The sequence below is a fragment of the Maylandia zebra genome, linkage group LG13 (genome assembly GCF_041146795.1).
Source record: "Maylandia zebra isolate NMK-2024a linkage group LG13, Mzebra_GT3a, whole genome shotgun sequence".
NCBI lineage: Eukaryota > Metazoa > Chordata > Actinopteri > Cichliformes > Cichlidae > Maylandia > Maylandia zebra.
In genome coordinates this window covers 21,142,058-21,167,583 of record NC_135179.1, presented here as the reverse complement: position 1 = coordinate 21,167,583, position 25,526 = coordinate 21,142,058, and the positions used below count along the sequence as shown (strand labels likewise).

The 25,526-nt window shown below is 41.6% G+C and overlaps 1 protein-coding gene across 2 annotated transcripts in view; it reads left to right on the top strand.

Annotated features, from left to right (window-relative positions):
• The window catches only part of slc35f3b (solute carrier family 35 member F3b), a 51,655-nt gene that overhangs the window by 13,531 nt on the left and 12,598 nt on the right, over positions 1 to 25,526 (top strand). Inside the window, exons 1-2 of one of the 2 annotated variants that reach the window (XM_004555999.3) lie at positions 14,898 to 15,110; positions 24,721 to 25,060. In XM_004555999.3, coding sequence (XP_004556056.2) covers positions 15,035 to 15,110; positions 24,721 to 25,060 — 416 coding nt within the window. In that variant the 5' untranslated portion in view covers positions 14,898 to 15,034. Of the gene's footprint in view, positions 1 to 14,897; positions 15,111 to 24,720; positions 25,061 to 25,526 lie in introns of those variants that run through there. The other variant, XM_004555998.3, reaches the window with a different exon arrangement.

The following is a 25,526-nucleotide window of genomic DNA, read 5'->3' as shown; positions in this document are numbered from 1 at the left end:
GGACTTCAACCAGCCGAAAGGTTCAAATTAAATAGAAGGATGGCGGTGGTAAACTGAAATAGATAAGATTATACAGATGTAATACCACATCAGAATCACACTTATAAGGAGCACGCTGCTGTCAAGGCAAGTCTCTCAATCTCCTCTTCCATCTCACAGATTATTGGCACGCTCGCAGGAGTCTCACTAATGAGTGAGTGTAAGCAGTTGATTTTCTGTGGACTCTAGAAGCTATGAGCCACCAGACATCCAGCTATCTCCCTGGTTCCTCAATGAGTTTCTCAGTGATGAACGATAACCCAATGTAAGCTTTGAAAACTCCCCAGATGACTGGTTTTTATGAGTGTTGCTGTGCTTTAAAGTCTCAGTGCAGTATATTAATGCATAATTGAAAGAAAATGATCTGTACTGTGATTAAAGCAATATCAGTGCATCTCAGTTGTCTTTAAAACATGCAGAAAGATTCAGTTTTATGCAAAGTCTGCGCAGGGGGATTAAAAAAGTATCTTCCTTGATTTGGTTCAGATGGTTTCATCTGAACTGAAACTTTTTGGTGTCTTCCAAGAAAGTCAATTTTCTGTGAGAAACACTCTTCTATATCATAATGGGAGGATTTAAGTATTAAATTAAGAGGTCTGTAATGGGGCTGTAGTTGGATGGTGAGAGATGCGATAGCCGAGGGAGTGAATCTTCCCCGTGCATGTCACTATAAGTCATTATTATAGCCTTCCAGCCCTCAGCGCACAAAGTATCCAACGCTGGGTCAGGAAATCAGGCAATTAAAGGAGCTGCGGACGTGGATCAGAACTGACAGCCAATGGGGGAGCGCAGAAGGAGCCAGGAAGGCTTAAACCTCCTCTACCCTCAGGGAACTGACTGGTCCACATCTCTCAGCCCACTACATGTACAGAGCAGCTACTTAATCAGATTGCTTATTCAAATCAAAGAAAGCAAAAGCCTCCATTTGCCCAAGTATCACACCGTCATTTAAAACCAGTACTCTGACAGATCAGTTCACAGGATGAAAATTGTGTTGAGAATTTGCTGCTATTATTTCTTTATATTTTGTTTCCAAGGAGTCAGACTATCTTGTAACTTTTTAAAGTGGCCATGAGCAATAGGTCTCCAAGCTTATAGAGGGTTTTTTCCACATTTTTCTTTGGACATTGGCTACTTTTCACTCATTTCAGTCTAATTCTTGTACCTGACCATTTTCAGAGGAATTTGAGTTTTGTTTTCCTTCGTTAAACAACTTAACACTGACCTATGAATCCCTCAAGCATGGAAAAAGTAACTCAAAGGACGGATCAATCTTGTGTCTACACCTAACAGACAACTTAGCAAAGAACCAATGTTAAATTGTATATTTAAATACCTGCAAACAAGCATGTTTATTTAGTGAAGCCTATGAAAAATGACAAAGATAAGACAGTTTAACGGGCATGAAGGAGAGTCCTAAAGAATGATATTAGCGAAAAGCTTCATATATTGGCGTGCCATGTGGACAAAGGAGAAATTGCAGATGAACAGTATCTAAAATGAACTCGAGAAATACGCGGAACACCTCCAGGGATCTGCCATTCAGTTGATCCATCTACTGTTTGCTGAAGCTTTATCAGAAATGGTCTTGAGTCGTTCTTAAGGAAGGAAATCAGAGAGAAAAGGGCGAGGTATTGCAAATTCCACAAGAACTGGATGGAAATAACAGTCTTGTGGAGTGATGAATACCAATATGAAATTTCTTGCTCAAATATTTGTTAGTATGTATGGTAGATTTTTCCACAACACTAAATGGAACACCACCTCGAAAGCATTTAATGGGCAACAGCTTAAATTTTCAGCATGGCAATGATCCCTAACATACTGCCAATGCAGTAAAAACATACCTGGGGGGAAAACCCCCACAGTGTAGCAATATTAGTGATGGACTGGCCTCCCCAGAGCCTGGAGTGCAACAGTATTAAATCAGTGTGCCATCATTTTGACAGAGAAAGGAAGAAAAGGCAGACAACATCCGAAGAAGAGCTTTGAATGTCCTTCAAGCAGCCCGGAGAACTATTCCTGAAGACTACTCAAAGAAACTACAAGAAAGCTTGGCTAAGAGATTCAGTGTTTTTGCCTTATTTATATTCTGTATTTCCATATAGGTTCCAGCAAAATGCTGCACCTATTTCCCATTTTCTTAGAGAACTTTAGATTATATCAGTTTAATGATTTGTGCATTGAATTAGTGAGGAGCATAGTGTTTATGACAGGCTATTGAGTTTACTGAGTTGTCTGCTATTTTTAAATAAGAGTTTTACATTTCCCCAGCTTGAATATGATCATTATACAGTGGGGCAAAAAAGTATTTAGTCAGCCACCGATTGTGCAAGTTCCCCCACTTAAAATGATGACAGAGGTCAGTAATTTGCACCAGAGGTACACTTCAACTGTGAGAGACAGAATGTGAAAAAAAAATCCATGAATCCACATGGTAGGATTTGTAAAGAATTTATTTGTAAATCAGGGTGGAAAATAAGTATTTGGTCAATAACAAAAATACAACTCAATACTTTGTAACATAACCTTTGTTGGCAATAACAGAGGTCAAACGTTTACTATAGGTCTTTACCAGGTTTGCACACACAGTAGCTGGTATTTTGGCCCATTCCTCCATGCAGATCTTCTCGAGAGCAGTGATGTTTTGGGGCTGTCGCCGAGCAACACGGACTTTCAACTCCCGCCACAGATTTTCTATGGGGTTGAGGTCTGGAGACTGGCTAGGCCACTCCAGGACTTTCAAATGCTTCTTACGGAGCCACTCCTTTGTTGCCCGGGCGGTGTGTTTTGGATCATTGTCATGTTGGAAGACCCAGCCTCGTTTCATCTTCAAAGTTCTCACTGCTGGAAGGAGGTTTTGGCTCAAAATCTCACGATACATGGCCCCATTCATTCTGTCCTTAACACGGATCAGTCGTCCTGTCCCCTTGGCAGAAAAACAGCCCCATAGCATGATGTTTCCACCCCCATGCTTCACAGTAGGTATGGTGTTCTTGGGATGCAACTCAGTATTCTTCTTCCTCCAAACACGACGAGTTGAGTTTATACCAAAAAGTTCTACTTTGGTTTCATCTGACCACATGACATTCTCCCAATCCTCTGCTGTATCATCCATGTGCTCTCTGGCAAACTTCAGACGGGCCTGGACATGCACTGGCTTCAGCAGCGGAACACGTCTGGCACTGCGGGATTTGATTCCCTGCCGTTGTAGTGTGTTACTGATGGTGACCTTTGTTACTTTGGTCCCAGCTCTCTGCAGGTCATTCACCAGGTCCCCCCGTGTGGTTCTGGGATCTTTTCTCACCGTTCTCACGATCATTTTGACCCCACGGGATGAGATCTTGCGTGGAGCCCCAGATCGAGGGAGATTATCAGTGGTCTTGTATGTCTTCCATTTTCTGATGATTGCTCCCACAGTTGATTTTTTCACACCAAGCTGCTTGCCTATTGTAGATTCACTCTTCCCAGTCTGGTGCAGGTCTACAATACTTTTCCTGGTGTCCTTCGAAAGCTCTTTGGTCTTGGCCATGGCGGAGTTTGGAGTCTGACTGTTTGAGGCTGTGGACAGGTGTCTTTTATACAGATGATGAGTTCAAACAGGTGCCATTCATACAGGTAACGAGTGGGGGACAGAAAAGCTTCTTACAGAAGACGTTACAGGTCTGTGAGAGCCAGAGATTTTCCTTGTTTGAGGTGACCAAATACTTATTTTCCACCCTAATTTACGAATAAATTCTTTACAAATCCTACCATGTGGATTCATGGATTTTTTTTTTCACATTCTGTCTCTCACAGTTGAAGTGTACCTCTGGTGCAAATTACTGACCTCTGTCATCATTTTAAGTGGGGGAACTTGCACAATCGGTGGCTGACTAAATACTTTTTTGCCCCACTGTATATCCTGGCTAAATGGCGTAAATGGTCTGAAAATCAGATAAGCCCTGAAATGCAGCGCACCTCTCTTTCCTTTCCACCCTTGAATCCAGGGTAATTACTGCAAAGAATGAAACATGATATTTTTCGCATATCTTTCTTATGCTACGCTTATAATGAGGAGACTACCCTGTAATAAGATCTACTTTCAATTGAAGGATGAATTGCCTCATTTAGGAAACTCCATCAGCAGCTGATGAAGAAAGCAGCTCCTCCATAAATGCTATAACACGCACACAAAGCTGTGCATTTTACAGCTATGGGAACACAAAGGCATCAAGCTCTATTTTTGTCCAGCACTGACTGCTCACTCACTGACTGGCTGTTCTCGGTGTTTGAGGTTGGAGTGAAAAAGGGGAGCTGGAGGAGAAAAAGAGTGTGAATATTACACTGATGACAGCACGCACACCTGCTGGTCTTTTGAAGGCTCTCCAAACACCTTCTGCTGTAGTGGATGGGATGATAGGTTTTACTAGTGTTCAGAAAACCAGTTTGATCAGTGGTGAAAGCGATCTAGCTGGACCCGGCAACTAATCAACACTTCAAAGACAAAGACTAACAGATCAGAAGCTAAATAATAAATCTCTTTTTTTCGTTTGGTCTCTAACAAGAAAACACTTTTCCCTCCCTGGGAAAGGCTATTATATTGTCGCTGCTGCAACTGACTGTTTTTAACTGCTGCTTTCTGTTGTTTGAGCCTGTTCCCCGTCTTTGCATTATTAACCACAGACGATAGAGCCCTATGCCCAGTTTTTGTGAGTCTGTCAGGCTCAATTACGTTCAAGAAAATCACCAAATCTGGGTGTAATTGAGGTGTAGAGTCTCAGGTGTATTGTTTCACTATTATTCTCATTTTGTGCCGAGAATGCGCGCACAGCTGTCGTGAGTCTCCATCGCGCCATTTGGAACAAAGATGAAGATTAGTTGAATCCCTCATCTAAGGTCTCATGTTAAAGGCTGTTTCTGTCGGAGCACCGAGTGAAAGTTTTCAACAGGTTCTCCATTTCATATGCAGGATCCTAGGCTTAGCCGCTGATTGTCAGTGTCATTTAAAGCCGATGTGCAGGATATGACTGGCAGCGAGCCAGGGTGTTTTCTAATTTGCATGTTTGGGGTTTGATCACCTGCCTATACGTGTCGAGGAGACATAAATAACTCCTCACGCCTTCTGCAACCCTTTGAATCGACTGTGGTTTCCCAGTTTTTCAGTGCTGCATGTCAAATTAGAGAGAGAGGGTAAAATGCTTATGCTTTATGCTTGAGGGATCAATAAAACTATATCAAAAGTTCTGGGGATAAAAGACAGTCAGCGAAGACTTATTTTGAAATTCGACTTGCCAAACTCTATTCATGTTATAATGAATCTTTTATTCAACTGCAACTTGGTGTAAAATAACTTTCAGTGTGCCTGTGCATGAAAGCTGCTGATACATGAAGATTCCTCACATATCCAGGGTGTGACAGTTATATCTTATATATCCATAATGTACTTGTTATTTCTTTATTACCCTGTTATGCAGTTTTTGAGTTAGGGATATGATAGCGATTATATTTTTTTTAATAAGCAAACCCATGAAAAGGTGAATACAAACATGAATTGTCTCTGGAGCTGCAGTGTGATATTGCTTTTTTCTCTGTGCCAGACTGTGCTGCAACCATATGTGCAACATTTGATTAACATCTACTGTGTCAAGCTGTTTCAATTAAGCTGTTTGACCTTTTAAATTCATTTTGCTAATACCACATTAGGCTGCCAATAGAGTAAAATCTAACGTTATGTTCTTTTTTGGTACTGAAAGCTGTAAGGTTATCGTTTATTATATGTATATAACTGTTTTCCATTTATAGAAACTCATTAAAATTCATCTGCCTCTGTTTTATTGTGTCGATCTGGAGTCTCTGTAGCCCTTATGTCACCTCACCTCAATGTCTGGTGGAAAAGAGAAAGAAACACAAACCCTCAAATACAAAATTGGAGTGATTCCCTCACAGCATGACAGAGCTTTAACCGTGTCCCCAGAAAGGACAAGAAAGTGAGTACAAAGAGCTGACATGGCTTTTGTTACTATTTTTACCTGTGTGTGCGTGTGTGTATTAATTTAGGATCTTGTCTTTTCTTCACCATGTGCTAAAGGTGTTTATTGGTTCTTACACAAGTGAAGTGTACAGGTTATATGTGTGTGTGTCTCTGTCTGCTGTTTCTTGTGTATGTGGGTCAGTTCATCACCTTTCATTACTGCTATTCCACTTTTTTTTCTTCTCCACTGCTGGGCTCTATTTGGATTTCTTGGTCATTTTTCATCCACAGTTTGAGCAAGTGTCATTTATGTATCAGCAAGTAGACGTGGTCACAGTGCCCCCTGCAGGCGCGAGGAGCACTTTGCAACGTGAGGATGTTACTGAGCGTCTAAACAACTGTTATCAGCAGGCTAGTCTCAATATTTTCAGTTCATTTATGATTTATACATTAAAACGGGAATTTAAAAATACTACATGGCGGCATTATATACAAAATATGCTATTTGGTGCATGCATTTAGAGACTTAGCTTTGGCGTAAGAGCTCATCGCCTTGATATAATATTCAATTTTTTAACAGTTTTATGCTTAATAAAGGCTCATGTATAATAATGTTTTAGAATTTCATGCCCACACGTTTCTGGTTTGGGTAACAGCCTGATATGAATGCAAGTGGCAACGAGATGCTTTTGGAAATGCTGCCCCGTAATTACAGCAATTTAGAGCAATCTGAATAATTTCAAGCACTGCGGGATAAGTGCAGTCAAAAGAAGAGCAGCTTCGGCAAAAATAGCTGGTGACAGCTCGGAAAATGCATTAAAAAAATTTTTTTTTCTGTTTTTCCTCTTTTTTTCCCCCAATTAAACACCGGACGGGTTTAAACTGAAAATCAGTTTAACATGTCCCAAAGTTTACTTTTTCCCCAGCTAAGCTACCCAGTAAGGCTTAGAGAGGAATTAATCATACTGTAACCTGACAACAGAGGGAGCCAGTGCCATTTAGTGGAGGTAAAATATCTTTCTCAGCAGACATAAACCATCTCCTAAGGGAAACTTCTCACTCTAACCGGTAAGCGTGGTACAAGGATTAAAGTCTCTGCTCATGTAGTGTGTCATGGTTAAATAACTTCCTCGAGCAGAGGAAGCAAATACAATCATGCAAATGATGAAACCAGAGCTCGCGCAGTGGTGAGGTAACCTCAAACCGAACCTGCTCTTTTCATCAGTAGCTTTGTTAAGAAATGTGATGAAGATGGCAGTTAGAGACTAGGACGATAGAACCGGATGCTGAAAGCCATTAAAACAGGTGCACAATATTTCTGTAAATGAGAATAATAACAGTGATCTCATTAATAATATTAAGCTCAACCCTCAAAAATGCCTTCTTTACATACTGCTTAGTGGCTACACACCTGAAGCAGAAATTGAAGCTGAACCAACATTACGATGCCTACTGCATCTCTTATATCCTGTTCTTGATTTCACTGATGTTTGCCATAAAAAGATGAATGCTTGTTTTATTTCTGTCACTGTCTGTCACATTTATTATATGTGTAAATAACAGATGGGTCGTTATGTAGGTGAAACAATATAAATTCAATTCAGTTCAGTTCAATTAAATTTTGTTTTTAATAATGTCAAATCACACCAGCAGTTGCCTGAAGGCTTTATATCGTAAGATAAAGAATCTACAAAATTATGAGAGAAAACCCCCAAAAATAACATGACCCCCTATTAGCAATCACTTGGCAACAGTGGGAAGGAAAAACTCCATTTTGAAAGGAAGAAACCTCCAGCAGAACCAGGCTCAGGGAGGGGCCATTTCCTTTGACTGGTTGGGCATGAGGCGAGGGAGACAGTGTGTGGAGGAGAGCCAGACATGAGCAATAACTAATGCTTAAATGCAAAGTAGTGAAAAAGGCATGGAGGGTCAATGGCTCAGTGCCCTCAGCAGTCTAGACCTATTTCAGCATAACTAAGGGAGGATTCAGGGACACCTGACCCAGCCCTAAGCTTTAACAAAAAGGAAAGTTTTAATCCCAAACTTTAGAGATGATGTCTGTCTCCTGAATCCAAAGGAGGAGGTGTTTCCACAGACGAGGGGCCTGAAGCTGAAGGCTCTGCCTCCATTTCACTGTTAAATACTGTAGGAACCACAAGTAAGCCCGCAGTCTGAGAGTGGAGTGCTCTACTGAAATGAAATAGTACTATGAGGTCTTTAAGACAAGGCAAGACCAATTATGTATTAATAAGGATAAGAGTCAAGTTACATTTACAAGTAACCTTCAACATACCTGCCTTAGCATCAGTTTCAATTTTCCTAACTGGCATAAACATGTAGTAGTGGCCCAAATCCTTCGTGTTTCACCACTGCCCAGTGTGCTGGGCTGTTTACAGGATTATAAAACCTTTTGGTGTTCGTGCACAGCTGCACCACAAATAAGACTTTTACACTTAACATGTGGTGGACTTGAAACATCCTTAATTAGGAAGGAGAAATGTGCTGGCAGGAGCTGATTCCTCTGGTGGGATGTAAATTTAAAGGAGACTCACTCTTCCTGATTAAGCGTGGGCCACCGGGACAGAGTGTGATTACAAGTGCTATCACTGGGTGGTACAACTTGACGGCATTTAAGAGATGCGGACGGACTTTATTAGCTGTGGTTGTAATTAAGAGGTGGTCCCACATTTTAAAGTGCCTCCCCGTCTGGCTCTCTGTCTTCCGACAGTGTTTTGAGTGGTTGGAGGTCATAATCTCTTTCACCTGTTTACAACCTTTGCAAAGTGCTAGTCAGACTGTTAATTTTGGTTTGCAAATGTTATTGGGCACTAATAAGCTGCTGAGAAATTAAATGAATAAAGTAAATATATTTGAATTTTTATGTAATTTGGCAGCTTTGATGTAATCATAAATAGATAAAGAACTAACCTGCTATCAGGATAATAGGATAATCAAGGTCACATGTGAGAATATGGGTTATTAGTTCTATCCATTTTTATCAAACTCTATGATTATTTTTCCATAACTTCAGTAAAACAAATCATCCTGCCAGCCAAAAACTGAACAAGTCCACTGAAGAAAGATGTTGTGTTTGCATACTCTCAGACTGCACACACATTGCTACTGTGGGGAGTGCCAGACACTGTGGATGGCAACACCACAGATGCTTAATTATGTGGAAGCGCTGGATCAGAATATTATTGTTTATTCTATCATGAAATATTTATGGCGCTTTTGTCCTGCATAGAGAAAGAAAAGCAATAAGACTGCAATGCACCGAGGCAACAAGGGATTTGCAAAATCCATTAAAAATCATTTTGAATTTATGTGTTGTGTAAACACATATTTTCAATGACTTTCAGTCTGTATTTTAACAAAAATGTCCCTGCAGCTGTGTTATCAGTTACACTATGGCAGCAGAGATTTATAGTCCCAAGGGTGTATCTGAGATTATGTGAAAGACCAGCGCGAGCCTGTGCTGCCAAGTAGCTCTGCAGTGTCACAAAAACAGGGAAAGTGGTTTTGGCAGTGGTTTTCTAATTCTCAGAGGACCCCACTAAGGCCATTAATCCTGTGAATTGCCACTGTTTGCGGTACCTCGACAGCCACTTGCCTTTAGAGATGAGCTGTGTCTTTCTCTGAAGATGTAAAGGACCTCAGAAGAGGGAAAGTTAATTTGACTTGACCTTTCCGGTGCTGGGAACAAGCTGTTATTTAGGACTCTATGCCACAACCTCATCTTCTGTTTCCACACCCTGGGAGGTATTATTGCATAGCAAGACATGCTCTTTCAGGTTTGTAATGAAGTCCCAGCCTCTATGTTTGCTGCTTTGCCCCGTATTCTTCTCTGATAATCAGGAGTCAGAAGTCCCCTGGGAGACAGAAATGGGAAGATTTTTTAAAAAAAGGAAACAAAGAACGAAAACACAGCCAGTACTTTACATCAATAATAATGAGTCATTAATATTTATGGCAACATTAAATTTAATTGTCCTATTTTTGTTTGTTTTGTATGTGTGTGTCTATACCCCATTATCTTTGGGTGTACTGTGATTGTGCTCGATCATTTTAATGAAGTGGAAAAAGTTTGCAAAAAAGTGAACCTCTGGAAATTATCCAGTTTACTGCTGAATCATGAACCATCCCTGTGACGGCATCAAACACAGCAAGTTTAACTTGCAACATTTTCCACCTTTTTCCTTTACTTTTGTTGTAAAGACATTTAACAACATGACTAATCCTTGATATATATTTAGGAAAACAAGTGCAATTTCAAAAGCACGTCTCAGCTTTTCTACATTATTAGGAAATGCTGCTGTACTAAAACAAAGAAACATGTCAGCGCAGCTCTTTTGCCTTAAATGTCAAGAAATAAAAGTGCAAAATTACAATACTGGCAGCTCATTCAGTTTTTATTTTCAGTACTTTGTCCTGTAATGAAAAAAGTTTTCTGTTAATTCACAGGAAATGTCCTTTTTCATTTTTATTTTGAGCTACTAAGGTCACAAAAAAAATGACATTTCCCATGGTGAATGGTAAGAAAATGGTTTCTGTTACTTGATGGTTTATCTGTTACTTTTTTACTTTACTGTAGTGTACCAGGCTGTGGCTCTTTGTCAGTAGGAAGATTGTAAAACTGACCAAAATAAATTGACAGGCTAGTTCTGGCTCCTGGGTCATGTGTTTAATAAAATTACATAATGAACTGCATCACGTCCTTTAGGAGGTGACTGGGCGCCTCCAATATTCCCTTATTTCAGCAAACTGAGGCTTTCGTGATGTGAAGACAAGGAATTGATTTGTTTTGAATCAGGATTTGCAGTGTCATTGGATAAGGAAATGCCGTTAACAAATCTGGCAGTGTCTGGCAAAGATGCACTACAACAGCTTGGACTGTCTGTAAGAAAAAAAACAGCTGTGCACAAATTAATCTGGGCACTTTTACTCGTACTGCCACTGTTACTTTATTTAGGTCAGACAAGAAATCATTGAAACTTTTACTCTTGGACACCTTTTAGCAGTCCGAGTCAATCATCTTCCAATATCAAGTCCAACTTGCAGCTGTAATACTTGAATGCATTATCAGTGAAATAGATTTCCACACCACCTCATTTTACTCCTTCCCATCCAGCTCCAAGTTTACACAGTCTGGAAACTGTAAAAGGAGTGAATACATGTTATATCAAGTAGGGAGTTAATCAAAAGATTTGCTTCTTGTTTCATCTTAATCCAAAGCAAAAACTGCCCTTTGGTTATGAAGGTAGGTCAGTTTGTTCCCCAGAGATTCTGCTTCAAACTACTTTCCTGTTATGATTTTTGCTGGCTACAAAGAAAACTTCTAGCTGGATTTCTGTGTCTTCCTTGCATAGCTGTAGATGTTTTCCCCAAGGCCACCACATTTTTGGGGGAATGCAGTATCTCATTTCTTTATATTTTTCTTCCAAATGGTGACTTTTTTTTGTGTAATTTTATAAAGTGATAACCCCCCAGACTTTCTAGAAGCATTTGGAAGTTTTTCTTTGGACATGCTGTTTTTTTCACTCATATTCCGTCCTGGCTCCTGTACCTGACTATTTTCAGAGGGCACACAGTAGCTTGGTGGTTAGCACTGTTGCCTCACAGGAAGAAACTCATGCGTTTGCATCTTCTCCCTGTGTCTGTGCGGGTTCTTTCCAAATACTCCAGCTTCACCCCACAGTCCAAAGAAATGCATGAACTTAGTTTAATAGCTGATTCTAAATTGACTGCAGGATGGATGAAAAGGAACATAACTCAAGGGAAGATCTGGTGTTGTGCATATATATAACAGGGAATTTAATAAAGAACCAATTTTGATTAGTCACTTTGTTACAAGCAGCCTGTTGCAAAAACACTCAGTTTGTTCCAATGTCTTTAGTTGAATCTACAGAAAATGCTAAAAGATAGCACAGTTTAACTGGCATAAAATAGTATTTTTGCACCAACAATTGATTCCCGAAGAGCTAATAGTTAAAAATTGGCATATCTTCGCATGGTGCACTGTGTGACCTTCAAAAACATAAAAAATCATCAGATAACTGAAAGATAAAAAAGGAGTGGCAGGCCTAAGTGAGCAGTATCTGAAAGTAACAAAGAAAAAAAGAAACAGGAAAAAGTCCCGTGAATACCTGACACAGGATGTGAGAGAAGAGGGAGAAAATTCTGAGTTATGCCAAATTACGCAAGAGCTAGATGTAAAATCTGTGATATATCCAAATTTTAAATGATTGTCAATAAGTATGGAGGAGTTCAGGAGAGAGGTACAACAGTGACTGTCTACTATGTTTCAATAATTTGCTACATGTATTTCCCAATTTCTTAGCAAAATATACAAAAATGAGTGCAGGCTCAAGATTTCTGCACACTACTGTATGTGTTAATGTTGTTTTAGACCAAATATTTCCCTGATCTTTCAACACACAGTGCTGCTAAACTGTGTTGTTTGAGCTGGAAAATGGCTACTGTAGCTTCCCCCATTATTCAGCATGAATAAACAAAAGGAAGAAAAGTACAAGCCACTCTTTGGAGCACACTAGAACATTCCTGTGTACATGGAAGAATAATCGCCTCTCTTTGCGGATCTGCTTCTTTTAGGGATAAAAAGGAGGATCCATACGGCTGAGTTGGTGCAGGGACAGGACCTCAAAGGATTTGGCTTTTTATGTGCCGTTACAGCTCATGCACACTGATTGCTGTAGATTGTTTGTTAGAGAGAGGGAGTTGTCATGTGGTGTCTCAGAGCATGGACTGGTTTGATCCTCCTCCGTGTTTGCAGATAAAAGTCTGTGAGTCACTGACTGGGATCTGTTAATGATCTCACCCACTCCACCTGTTTCCACCTCCCTGTCTTTCCTATTGGTAATAACATGTACAGTCTCTGAATCGTCATGTCTTTAACACACAAAGGCACCAAGAGCTGAAAACATCAGCTCACAAAGACATCTGGCAGCTGCAGAGCCTTAAACACACACACTACAAACACACATACACACACATACACGCTGTGGAAATTTTTACTGTGACACACAATAATATAATTCACAGGTGACATGTTTATAATGTTTATCCATCAAGCATCCTGTTCTGCTCTTTTAGTTCATTCACAGTGAGCTCTTGCACTTCATCCATTGGCCCTCATCCGCTCTCCCTGACATTTCCCTTTTTCAAACCCAAACACAGGAAGTATGTGTAGCAGTGGAAAATAGTAAAGGATCCAGTAGATCCAGTGCAGCATTTCCAGTGGTTGCTGAGGGATGCCAGAATGCGTCTGGGCAGAGTGTTTTTAGAGCTCCCTGTCCTATTTAGCCACGGTCAAGGGATTGTTGCTTGACTGTGGATCTAAAAAGTGAATTATTCAGCACAGTTTCCTTTAGCTGGATCACACTTACATATGAAGAGCCTCTGCAGACACACACTTGTATGTCTACAAAGACATTAACTCTGATAGTGACAGGGATCAGAGGCACTCTCTGATAAGTATGGAGCTGGATAATTTGAACCGCTGACAGCTCTTCTCTGACGTATCCACCAATGGTTGCTCAGGAATAAAACACAAGCAAAACATGGAATGACATGACACAGATACACCGGGGCACAATTTCAGCTGACCAGCTGCTGCAACAGCAGCAGTTTAAGGACAGCTTTCAGTTTAAGAGAGTTATGAAACACACACAAGTCTGAATTGTCACTCCAGGCTTTAGAGCCAAGTTTTGTCGTTGATAGATCAAAAAGACAAGAGTCCAAGGAACTGGAAATGGTTTCAGCGCCTCTCGTTCGTTCACCTGAAGAAGAATCCAGATATCCTCGGCTCATTTCTGTTATCAGAAGAATGCAAACGGTGACATCTTTATCAAATCATAGATGTGACAAGCACAGAGAAGAAGTATTGGGAGAACAACTTAGGCCACTCAGTTTATTTGTACACCTATCTGCTAATATGGTAATGATATGCTACAATATAATATGCAATTTATTCATGGCTATGTAATAACAGGTGCAGACCATGTGCATATACGTAGGTATCACAGTGTTCTTAGTTTTCTTAGGTAGACGCTGATATGTCAGCTTGGTATCAGTGCAACTTATTAATTATTAGCCCTGACAACACCAATCCACAATAAGCTCATCAGTATCTGAATGGTTGGGAGATGGGAAACTAGAAAAGAAAAGACTGGGTGGGTGCATTCCTCCTAAGAAGTTTGCAGTAAATGCAAAAACATGCAATTCCCTGTGCAATTTTGAGATTACATAACCTTAAAGGCAATTCACAACTAAATCACAAATAAAAATCATGAGCTTGTAAAACCACCGTGTTAAAAGCCCATCAGCAAGCTGTATTACAGAGATACTGGAAGCTTCATTAAGCTTTAATTGTGAGGATTTTACTTCATCAAGAGGGGAAAAGACATCATATTATTTAATTATAATCATGAGCTATAATTGCAGTTTTTATAGACTAAATACACCCACACCAGCCTCCCACTTAAACTGTACTGGTCCCATCATATCTGTCACACAGGCCATTTATAGCCCAGAGTTTTAACGCACATCTCCGGGTCAGCGACTGCGTCTACTCACTCCCATGCAGACTTTGCTTTGTCCCGGAGGGATCGCGGCTGCTGGGAGTGTGGGAGGAAAGCAGAGTTTCACGACGAAGGGTGGTGGGTGGATGGGCGGTGGGACGTGGTTATGAAGCTGATTACTGCGTGACGTTGGCGAATTGCAGCAATCTCCAAACTGTACGTGAAGGAGAGACCGCACGCACTGGATACAGCAGATCTGGGGAGGGAAGTGGAGGAAGGGGGTGGGGGGATCCGACAGAGGTAGAGAGAGAGAGGGAGAGAGGGAAGAGGGAGAGAGAAAAAAATTAAAAACAGGAGGTTGGATGGATGTGAGGGGACAGACAGCAGGACACCGGCTCTAGAAACATCAAGGGTCCCATCAAGAGGTCTGGTGTCTGCACCAAATCAGCCTCAGGGATGTAGTCGAAGCGGTTCGGAGCTCTGCCCATCCGAGCTCATCATCATGAAGAAACACTCTGCAAGGGTTGCCCCGCTGTCCGCCTGCAACAGTCCGGTGCTCACCCTCACCAAAGTGGAAGGTAGGGAGTTCCGTTGAGACCGCCTGTACCCCCGCAAACTGGGGGCTGCCGGTGTGCCTCTGACAGAGACCGGAGCTCAGCTCAAATATTTCTGTTCACGAATCGTTTTTTGTTTTTGTTTTTTAAGACAAGGATCAACTTTAGAAAATCTCACTGTGAGCAACACGAAGCGACGGGAATCAGTCAAGCGCTCAACTTCAAATCAATGATGCAATATTTGTGCGTTTTGACATCAAGGCTCAAGATCCATTTTCTTTACATGAGTGATGTCAGATGCTTCACTTGGATGTTAGGCTGTTTTATTTCTCTCGTTATACGACAACGATGACAAATTTGTTCCGTTGCGTTTAAATGATTGCGTTATTGACGCACTGATTTTTGGGAATGAGCGCGACTCGCGAAGGCTGTGCCAAAAATTTACTGGTCCTTGGGGAGGGTCTTAAGTTGTTATTGCAGCAGGGATTCCCCTCGCACTCTCCCCCGTGTACCCATCATCACAGGCTGCAGGAGTCTCTGCTTAAAATGCCAGCGGATAATGCCAGGGCAGCCGGGACATGAACCCAGCAGCAAGCGTGTTATCGGTGGTCCCATTAAACGCTCCGTGGTAGTGTCCTTCAGTCTTCCTCATAGCTTGATGTTGGGTCTCACTGGGTCTCCCCTGTCTCGTCTGAAAATCCCTCTGATCTGCAGGAGCGCTGGCATTTCCTGCTGACATCATTAAGAGACAACACCTCTCGGAGTTCTTGTGTGTGTCTTGTGTGTGTGTGTGTGTCTGCTGCAGCATTCTCAACACCTTCTTGAAAGAGTATAGTGTGATAGTCCCTTTGATGCCTGTACAGTATCCCTCCTATGATGTTCTTCTCTGCCTGATTCTTGTGCAAAGAGCTGATGTTATGCTCCCCCCCCCCCCCCCATCTATTACTCGAGACTACTGAACATCAGTGTTTTTGCAGAAAAGATGTTCACCTTTCAGCTGGATCAAATAGAGAAATAACTGCAATTATTTTGGTGAGTTTCATAGAGCCTCATTATGACAAACTCACAACATGAAACTAGAACCTCAGAGCTTTTATAGACAAACTCATTGTGTGACCATGACGGGTTTGGTGGCGGCTGTACTTTTGTGCAGTGCAGTATTGAAGCTCAAGGTGACTGATCATCAGTGAAGCCACTAAAAAAAGCTATTAGGTTACATAAAACACAGAAATTTAAGAGAACAGTCACATAAATACTTGTTAAACTGTTTACCTCTCTGCTTCCGTCATGCAGGGCTCGAGTTGTTGCTGACTCAGACTTAACTCTGTCTCTGCTCCTGTTGTTTGGGAGTTTGCTATAGTCTGGAGCATTAATGTGAAACCATCTGAAAATGCTTCATTATTCATAATCGATCACTCAACCAGCAGATGGAAGGTGAGTGGCCAATTTTTATGCAGGTTTTTAAATGGACATGGATGAAATCGACGCCCGAGGTGTTTAGTTTGCATTGCATACACTCAGACAAGGCGCCCCGGGTAACTTCAGAATAATCCGTGCTGCTGGATTACCAAAGATTTTAAGCTCATTAGTGTAAATTTCAGGGTCGACGGGTTTTATTTTCAGAATAGCTGGGATGGCGGGGTGTTATTTGACAAGCTTGTGTATACAGGCTTGACAAAAACTCTGCTGTGACACGAGGCAGCGGGGAGAGAAAACGTGCATATAGGCGTCTTGTGTTGGGGATGAAACGGTATTGTAAATTTTTGAGGGGAGTCAAAGCAGTAAAGTTTGTGATGTGAGCGCTCGGCTGCTCGTTTTTAGCAGCTGCTTTGAAGGAGTGGTGGTGGTGGAGGAGTGGGGGGATCACAGGGGGCCACAGCATATCAACATGCAGCTTTTCAGAGTCTCTCATGCTTATGTAACACCAGCACTGAAAACTCTGTTCTCCTCACTAACAACCTGCAGCAAACTGTCAAAGACTTTTTATCCCCCAGTCTTGAATTGTCAGTGGTCTGTCTTTTCTCTTCTTTTTTGTGTCCAGTGAACAGGCACACTTCCACACAGCGTGAAGCAACAAGTACAGTATCTGATTTGAACATGAAATTCTATTTTTTCTTACATTTATTGCTTGAATTGATACATTTACTGGATAGTAACCAATCTGTTCTTCATCACAAAGCATTTCCATAGTCATCCTATGATCTCCTCTTTGTTGGTTGACTCATGGTTCTGGTTATACAGTTCAATGTTGTCTCTTACAGCTTTAATTCATTCCTTTGGAGTATTTACCGCTTCCTCTGTGTTTTCTTCTCATAGACAATAATTATTATTGATTTCTCTTTTAAACGTATTTCTATCCATGGCGTCTTTAGGGAATGTCGGTCCCTTTATCTTCATAAGCAGGGGTAAGAAGTTCATAAACGTCCCTTTAATCTCAGCAATTTAATTATATCCTCTGAAACTGTGCAGGCACGTTTTCAGAGTGATTCAGCACACATACGCCCCCCCGGGAAGCTGGTCACCAGCTGCCGTTATGGGCACACTAAATCTTTCCCAAAAGGCTTCATGCACTTTGACCATGAGTTTCTGTATGTGTGCCACTCAGACGATAGCAAATTAAAAGCCTTTGTATAGAGAAGTAGACCCTTTAGATTAACTTGATTAAAGCAGTTGGACGCTTGAGTGCTGGGCAATGTTAGGAGTTCTTATTTTGACCTTCCTGCTCTGCTTTTTTGCGCCTGTGCATCTATCTGATCCAAGTATATTCATACGGGCCAACTTTAAAACATAAATGATTTGGACGATTCAAGACAGAGAACATAAAAATCTGAATTGCAATCATTGCTTTACAGAAAGCGAACACCGCATGTTTGCTTCAAGGACAGAATCTTGAATCTTGTACTCATTTGCATGTGTCTTATTTGTATGTAAATGTGCAGCAGCACCCTCAGTATGGAGATCAGGCTACATGTGCCAGACAGAGGTCAACATATTGCATGTACATATTGTGCATGTATTAGATACATCAGTAAAAAGCTTACTGGGAGTATTAGTGGGATTCGTCTTAGAGTTTCTTCCTCAGCCTTATTAAATTCTTCACATTCATTCTTTGAGCGTAATTGGAGTTGAAATTGTTGGTTGTCAGAGGAGCAAAAGTAAATCTTGATCTTCGTGTTAAATGTATTTTAAAAGCCAGTGAAACGGGTCTTTGGGCCTTGATAAGTGTGCATTGAATACACAGTGACAGGGCTTTTGTTTTATTAAGAGGCCGAGCTTTTGCTTAGGTTTATCAAGTACAGCATGCGTGTGTGCAGAGAGGGCTGTGAGTGAAGCCGAACGTTATTGGAGGTTTGTTGCACGACTTCTTTTCTGTATGTTATATTTGTAATTTATATAGTAAAAGCAGTGCGTTTAAGCAAAGCCCGCTATAAATATGTGTAAAGACGAAGCTCCTCAGCGGTAATCCTAAATCGAGTGAGCTGATCCAAAAGCTTTTCGGTGAGAAGGAAGACTGCCTGTCTTCTCCAAATACACAATGCACCCAGCAGACTAGACGCTACAGCTGTGGTTGGGTTAACACGCTGTTTATGACAAATAATTTAACAACAAAAATGTAAAAAATTATATTTATTTGAGCCATTTAGACAGAAATGTGAATACTCGAGTGTGCAAACGTGCGTTTCATCTGTGAAAGTGAGTAAGCAGTTAGTTTGTTGAACATACTTTTTGATGCCATTAAAAACTCAATTGCCAAACTGCGAGTGTCTCACAGCAGTGACACAATAAAAGGGTTAAGATGTGTTAAAAAAAAAAGGTGCAGTCGTGACTCAGGTTTGTGAAATTTGATAGAGTCCCTGTGTCATCAGTGGCCTTGGGGTGCAATAAAGGGAGTAAAACCACAGTTTGGGCAGACACTCCTGCCGTGGTTGCCTTTCCATTACCTTAACAGGAATGCTGTGGCCAATCTCTTAAATATTGATTTGTCGCAGAAAGTGCTGGGACTCTTGCCAGTCTGTTAAACTGCGGGTACATCACAGTGCATTCACTGGTATAAGGCACTGCAAGCGAGGGAGGGCTGCTTCAGAACAGGGTTATCCTTTAGCGTACCCGATGCCAAATATGATTGCTATTACTCTGCTGCAAAACACAGTGCGCAGACCTGCACAATCACTCTCTGCTTGCATGCACGCAGTGTAACCAATAAGGCATGAAGGGGGCTGCAGCATTGACCTGTATCATGAGCATCTGTTGAACCAGCTGGGCAGGTCAAGGCAGACACAAACAACAAGTTTGTTCCTCGGTGAGGAAGTCGCCGCGCTGTCCTTTGAGGTTGAAGGAGAAACCGAGAACGAAGGAGAGCAGGATCAGTAACAGCTGACCCACCCTTGTCTGCCCTTCTGGGCCTTTAGTCCCCTCAGCCCATGTGGTCCTACCTATCAGCTGGTTGACGCAGCAGGGTGTGTTTTCCGCCTGTCTCTCTTTTGTGTTATTGAGTGGGACAGGCTTGTCAGATGAGCCTGCTCTGGTGTGTTGAAAGGACGCTGACTGACAGCTTGGCCTGACCAAGTTGTCACAGTCAAGTATCACAGACTCACACTGTCTGTCAGACTCTGAGGCCACAAAGACAGTAACTGCTGTCTGTGTGCTGCTTGTCTTTCTAGCTGTCTCTGCGATTAAATTACCATCCTTTTTTATAAAAGTACAGTTAATGGTTTATTTTTTTTTAAATATATGTATATATATATAAATCGCCTTTTTTTCCCAAGCAAAAAGAAAACAGTATTTCTAAAACACTCTGCCTCAGACTTATGTCAGACCTGACAAACCAAATAAGTCAACATGGATCTGAAGGATTTATTTTTATTGAGGTATTTATTGAGTGATTGATGCTGTGTGACAGCCATAAACCAGTTTAAAGAAGAAGAACTGTGATTTTGAATTTGTTTGCTTGTTTTTTATTATTATTTTTCAGAGCATTACACAAAAAATGTGAAAGGTTCAGTTCAACTTACTTAAAGACACCTCAGTCATACCTTACTATGCGGGTAACTTTATTTAAAAATGAGAGATTTTCTTCCCTCAGCCTTGTACAATGACACTAAAAAGTAAAAGTGTCAAAATTAAGACGATCTGACTCCTTAAGGTTTTTACACAAAGACTTCATGCTGTAATGTTGGCTTGAGTAAGTTGAACTACTTAATTTGTATTCATCACCAAGCAAAACCAAAGACAGTAAATAAAAGGAGAAGAGTTTCTCTGAAGTGTGTGTGTGTGTATGATTGATCTGTTTACCCTCTTGAATCGCTGAGGCAGAGCACTCTTGCTCCCACGGAGGTGTTGCCAAACAGACAAAACTCTCCTACCACTACGTCTCCCCTTGTTGAGGTCCCGGGTAAACACTCCCTACTGTTGCACCCTGCCGCCCTGGCAAACCAGGCTTGGGCGGTGGCCCGTTCAGGGAGCAAAGACAGGGACGTATCGAGACTTTCTCAGCCTGTCACGGCCGGGTTCTGTGAAGTGTGAGAGCGAGCAGTCAGGCAGGGCTCTGCTGGCACGTTTGGGATTTGCAGCTATCAGCAGGAGAGATCTGCACTGCAGAGACTGCAGAGGGAGGGAGGATAGCAGAAGTGGGAAGGCTGGCTGGGAAGCAGGGAAACACAGACTTATGAGGGAGAGGAGCTGGAAAACTGGCTCGATAGTGACAAGATTAATCTCAACATCCACTGGAGTCCTTTGCCTCTACTGGGAGTGGGATGTATGTTCAGTATCCGGCATACGAGGTGCTTAGTGGACTAAAGTACTTCAGGCAGATATATGAGCTTGCAGCACAAAGATTGATTTACTGTGCCATATTTTAACAAATATACACTTGTAGATAAATAGATAGATGCTAATAGGCTACTAGTTTACCTGTGCTTATTAAATCCTATGATTCTAGCGTGCTTTCATTCTACCGAGCAGTAGGGATGACTGTATCTGAGGAAGCAACAAGAAGAAGCCATACACAGCTGTCAGAGCAGATCACAAGCTGCCCCTAGAAACACTTTCTTCTTGTCTCCTGCAATTTTGCAGATGTCCGTTAGCATCCAATGAAGTATATTTGGACATAGAATGGGTTGAATAAATGTAGACATTTTCATCCAGGGTTTAATTTTTCTATCACAGTAATCTAAAACTAAAACTAATTTGCGATCCAGTGCACGCAAAGGCTGAGATTAATTATTAAAATGTCAGAAATGCACTGTTCCTGTGCTCCAGACAGCTAAGTGTGACAGACTCACCTTGACGGTTGACATTAGATTATGAATTAAAAAGGTGAATCATTTAACACTTTAAGAAGACTCGGTCTGAGTATTTCATCTATGGTCATAATAGCTTCAAATGTCATTAGTGGAGAGGCCCTTCGATTTTGCCGGGCCACTCCATCGACTCAGATCCAGCACACTGATGAGTTCACTCGATATGTTCGTTACTGGCATTCAGGGTTCATAGAGCATCATTAGTCACCATCAGTCTAAGTGTAAAAGAAGTGCGCTCCGTTTTAAGTCATTAGTCTGGGAAGATATACTTGCAGCTCTGCATTTAATTACAGGGGCTTTAATTAGTATTTTATTGCATGACACATTTTTATTTAATAAGAGACAGACTATTGTATTTAAGTATTGTGGTAACTGCCACAGCCTGGAGTACAGGCTGTATAATATCACTAATGTTGTCACTTCACTAAGTGTGCCAGAGCTGATAATGCTTAGCTAGGCCCCAGAGTCTGCCTGGGGGCTGATTGGCTTGGTCCATTATCACATTTGGGAGATTAAACTGTGGTCCAGAGATGTGGTCAGAGCCACAGGATGCGGGATGGAGGCCCAGGAAGGACACAAAATGGGCAGCACCAATAAAGAGATGACCTTCAGAAAAAGACAAAGAGGCCTCAGAGCTCAGAATAGAGAAACTTAATTCTCACCCCTGTGCACAAGACTTTGATAAACATCCATGTGTGCCTGTTTCTTTTTTTGGCCACTGCTGATTCATCACTTCATTGCGGTGACAATGACAACGATCTCAAATCATCTTTAGTTTTTTTTGTGCCTCCGTGCTGTCAGATCCGTCAGTTGCTTTCGCAGCAGCAGCAGGGAACATTGTTCAGGTTCCTCTAACAGCGCCGCATCTTAACTCCATCTCTTTTTGACGTTTGCGATAGATAAACAGAACGTGAATCTCTCGTGCAGCCAGTATAGGTAGCCCGGCGAAGCCGGGGCATTAGCATAAGAGTCATCAGGGGAGTTAATCTACGGTATGATGAGACCACCTGGAAAGGTCAGAGTCAGCTCTTCCAGTAGCAGTGAATTGCCTCATTGGGTGTGATGGATGACCCCTTACACAGCTCTTTTGTAAAATATGCAGGTTATATTAGACAAGGTGGTTTTATTTGTTTTGGGTTTTTTTTATTCTTTTATTATTACACAGATCACATTCACAGAACTGCAGACAGTGCCGCGTATACAGCAACAACTGATACGGCACAGCGACAATATTTTGAGAGCTGAGTGTCCTGTTGATGCCGTCAGACAATCATTTCCACAGCGTAATCAAATCAAGTTAAATTTATTCTTCCCTCACCGAGGCCCTTTGAAGTGCATTCAGTATTCCAGTCAACAGCATACAGTGCAGTGATGAATTGGCAAAAGGCTCCCCGCAGCACATCATTACCACTGGAAACACCATTAGGGAGATCGCTCATTTTCAACATTTTGGAAGGTAGGAAGCGACCGAAGATGCATGATGCCTATTATGCAGCTGTTATGAAGTAGAGCTGATATGAGGTTGTGCTGTTTATTGTGTTGCACTCTCACTAAACGGATTGCAGAGTTGCGGTCATGTAGTTTTGCTCTAGGTGGTGCGGGTTTAGCTACGTGGTCAAAAAGACAGCCTAAAATGATTTGTGAAAATCTGTAAAAACTTTATGTTACACACAATTTTTTACTGATTGACTTTGAACATCACAATGATATTATAGGCCTCGGGGGACGTCAGAACATAAGTTGGCTAAGCGTTTGACTTTGACTGTGGTTTTTGACTTTCAAGGTCAAAGTAGACCTTTAAAAAAATTCAAGAAATCATATTGAGTAATATGTCATATGAAAGGGCATGGAGAGGGCTGTACGATACACTTTTTAGTTTTTCAGTTTGACGCCATATAATGTCACAATCACGCCATAACAGGCTGATGTCAGCATGACTAAAAATATCATCGGGGGGAATTGTGCTATCTGAGTGCTCTTATTATTGTTAGTTTTAGAAAGACATTAATTATCAGTACAAATCGAGTGAAAGCTTATCTGTCTAAATTAACCCCCTTAATGCCCAGCGTGTCATATTTGATACATGAGTTTTTGTTCTGTTTTTAAGCAATAAATTAAAAAAAAAAGTCAAAAGTAGCAAATATGATACAATTAAAACTCATATATGTAAATTAATATTAATACATTTTTATTTTATTTTTTTAAAGGTTCAATAACTCCTCCCATCTTCAACAAATTTGAATTTTATGGCAATTATTTAATTGTTTTAGCTTTAACGGGTTAAGAGCTGCCATAAATGTTGCATTTAACTGTCATATTTTTGTAAAACACTGTGTGTCATTTCCATGATCATGCAGCAGTGTCTGAACTTTGTAGAGGACACAAAGTTGGTAAGTTCAGTGATTCGAGAGAACAAAATGATCTTGGTAAGCAAATTGGTTCTGAAGCACAGAGTGGGTGAGAGTGGGGCCGAAAACTGTACGCCAACACTTCGCTTCAGTTCTCACATTAGTGAAGAAGTATGGAGGCGATCAGGTTTTGACAAGAGAAATAGAAAAGTTAAGTGTTGCGGTGTGTGTCTTTGCACGCTAGGGCAAACACACATGCCGCTGCAGCTCATGCGGTGGAGAAGAGGTCATCTTGGATTGGATATCACGTCTGCCCTCATATGCCCTCTGTTTCACTGCCGCCTGTCACACTTGATCGCCACATTTCTAACTCGGATTGATTACCTTCAAGTTCAGTTTAAGTTTGAAAGCAGCTATTTTTATCCGGAAAATGATGACAAGACTGGTATGATCTGGAGTCAGTTTTGCTGCAAAAGATAATATACTGTATCCACATGATGCTTAGGGAGAAAAAAATGCCACAACCTGGCAACCTCTGAAGGCTGTGACAAAAAGCACTTTATGTGACATTTTATCAAAATAATTTGATCAAATCAGGTGTAAAAGTAGGCATCAGTGAAGCAGGACGTGCATGGGAGTGGAAATAGTGTGAAAGTGCTACAAGGTGCTGGAAAACAGCATGAAAGAACTGAAAAGAAAGTAAGTACATGCAGAAACTCAGACGCCAGGCAGGAGAGAAAGAATCAAGTGGCATGCCAGCAACAGTTTCATAGTCTGGAAACACCAGGCCCAGATGTTTCTATTTGGCATTGATGATTTCCTGCCCACCAGGCGCCTAAAGCACATGCAGAGGAAGAGGAAGTTGAGAAAAATTCAGCAATAAGCAAGGACAAATATGTTAAAATGTGTCAAATAATGAATGAGCGTACAGGTCTGCAGTATCGGTGTGTTTGGACATCAGTCTGTCATGTATGTGTCCGTCTTTAGGGGACGATCGCTCCAGAGAGAATGTGGTGGGCACCACAGACGCTCAGTCGGCCGGTGCTGCAGGAGCAGAGTCCGGCTCCAGCAGACGGCGGCTTCACTGCTGCATCCGAGTGACAGCTGTACAAGTGCGGAAGGCTCTATGGGGAGTCGCCATGGTGATGTGCGTGTGTTCCTCCTGGGCAGGCTCCACCCAGCTGGCCAAGCTGACCTTTAAGCAGTTTGATGCTCCCTTCACCCTCACCTGGTTCGCCACCACGTGGAACTGCCTCTTCTTCCCCCTCTACTACATCGGCCACCTGTGCAAGAGTCCGGAGAGGCAGACAGCCAGGCAGAGGTTAAGGTTAGAAGACACTCTCTCCTTTAGAGCAAGCTCCATTAGAGGTCCAAGCACTAAAGCTGCTGTCACATTATGATCATTCTTTTTATATATATATAAATCGGCTTTTGTGCTCTGACATGTTGTGATCATCCTTTAATCTCAGAATTTTCCACATATCCTCCTTCTTTACATCCATGAATCTTCTCCATGATCTTCTTTCATGGCACCTCCATATTCAGCATCCCCTTTTTGTTTAATTTATGGGCTGGTACATGGCAGCGACACCAGCCTGGGTGCTGTAACTCTGTTATAGCTTTAGCCAAGACTAGTTGTCCTGTGACCAGTCTTACAGATGGTGGATTTTAGATGAATTAACACTTGTTTGACAGCTTTTGATGCACTTAAAGTAGGCGATAGCAGTAGGTTGTTATCAATTCTAGTCACTGTTTCGCTTTTTTCTGTCTCGCCTTTCCTGGTGCACATGGAC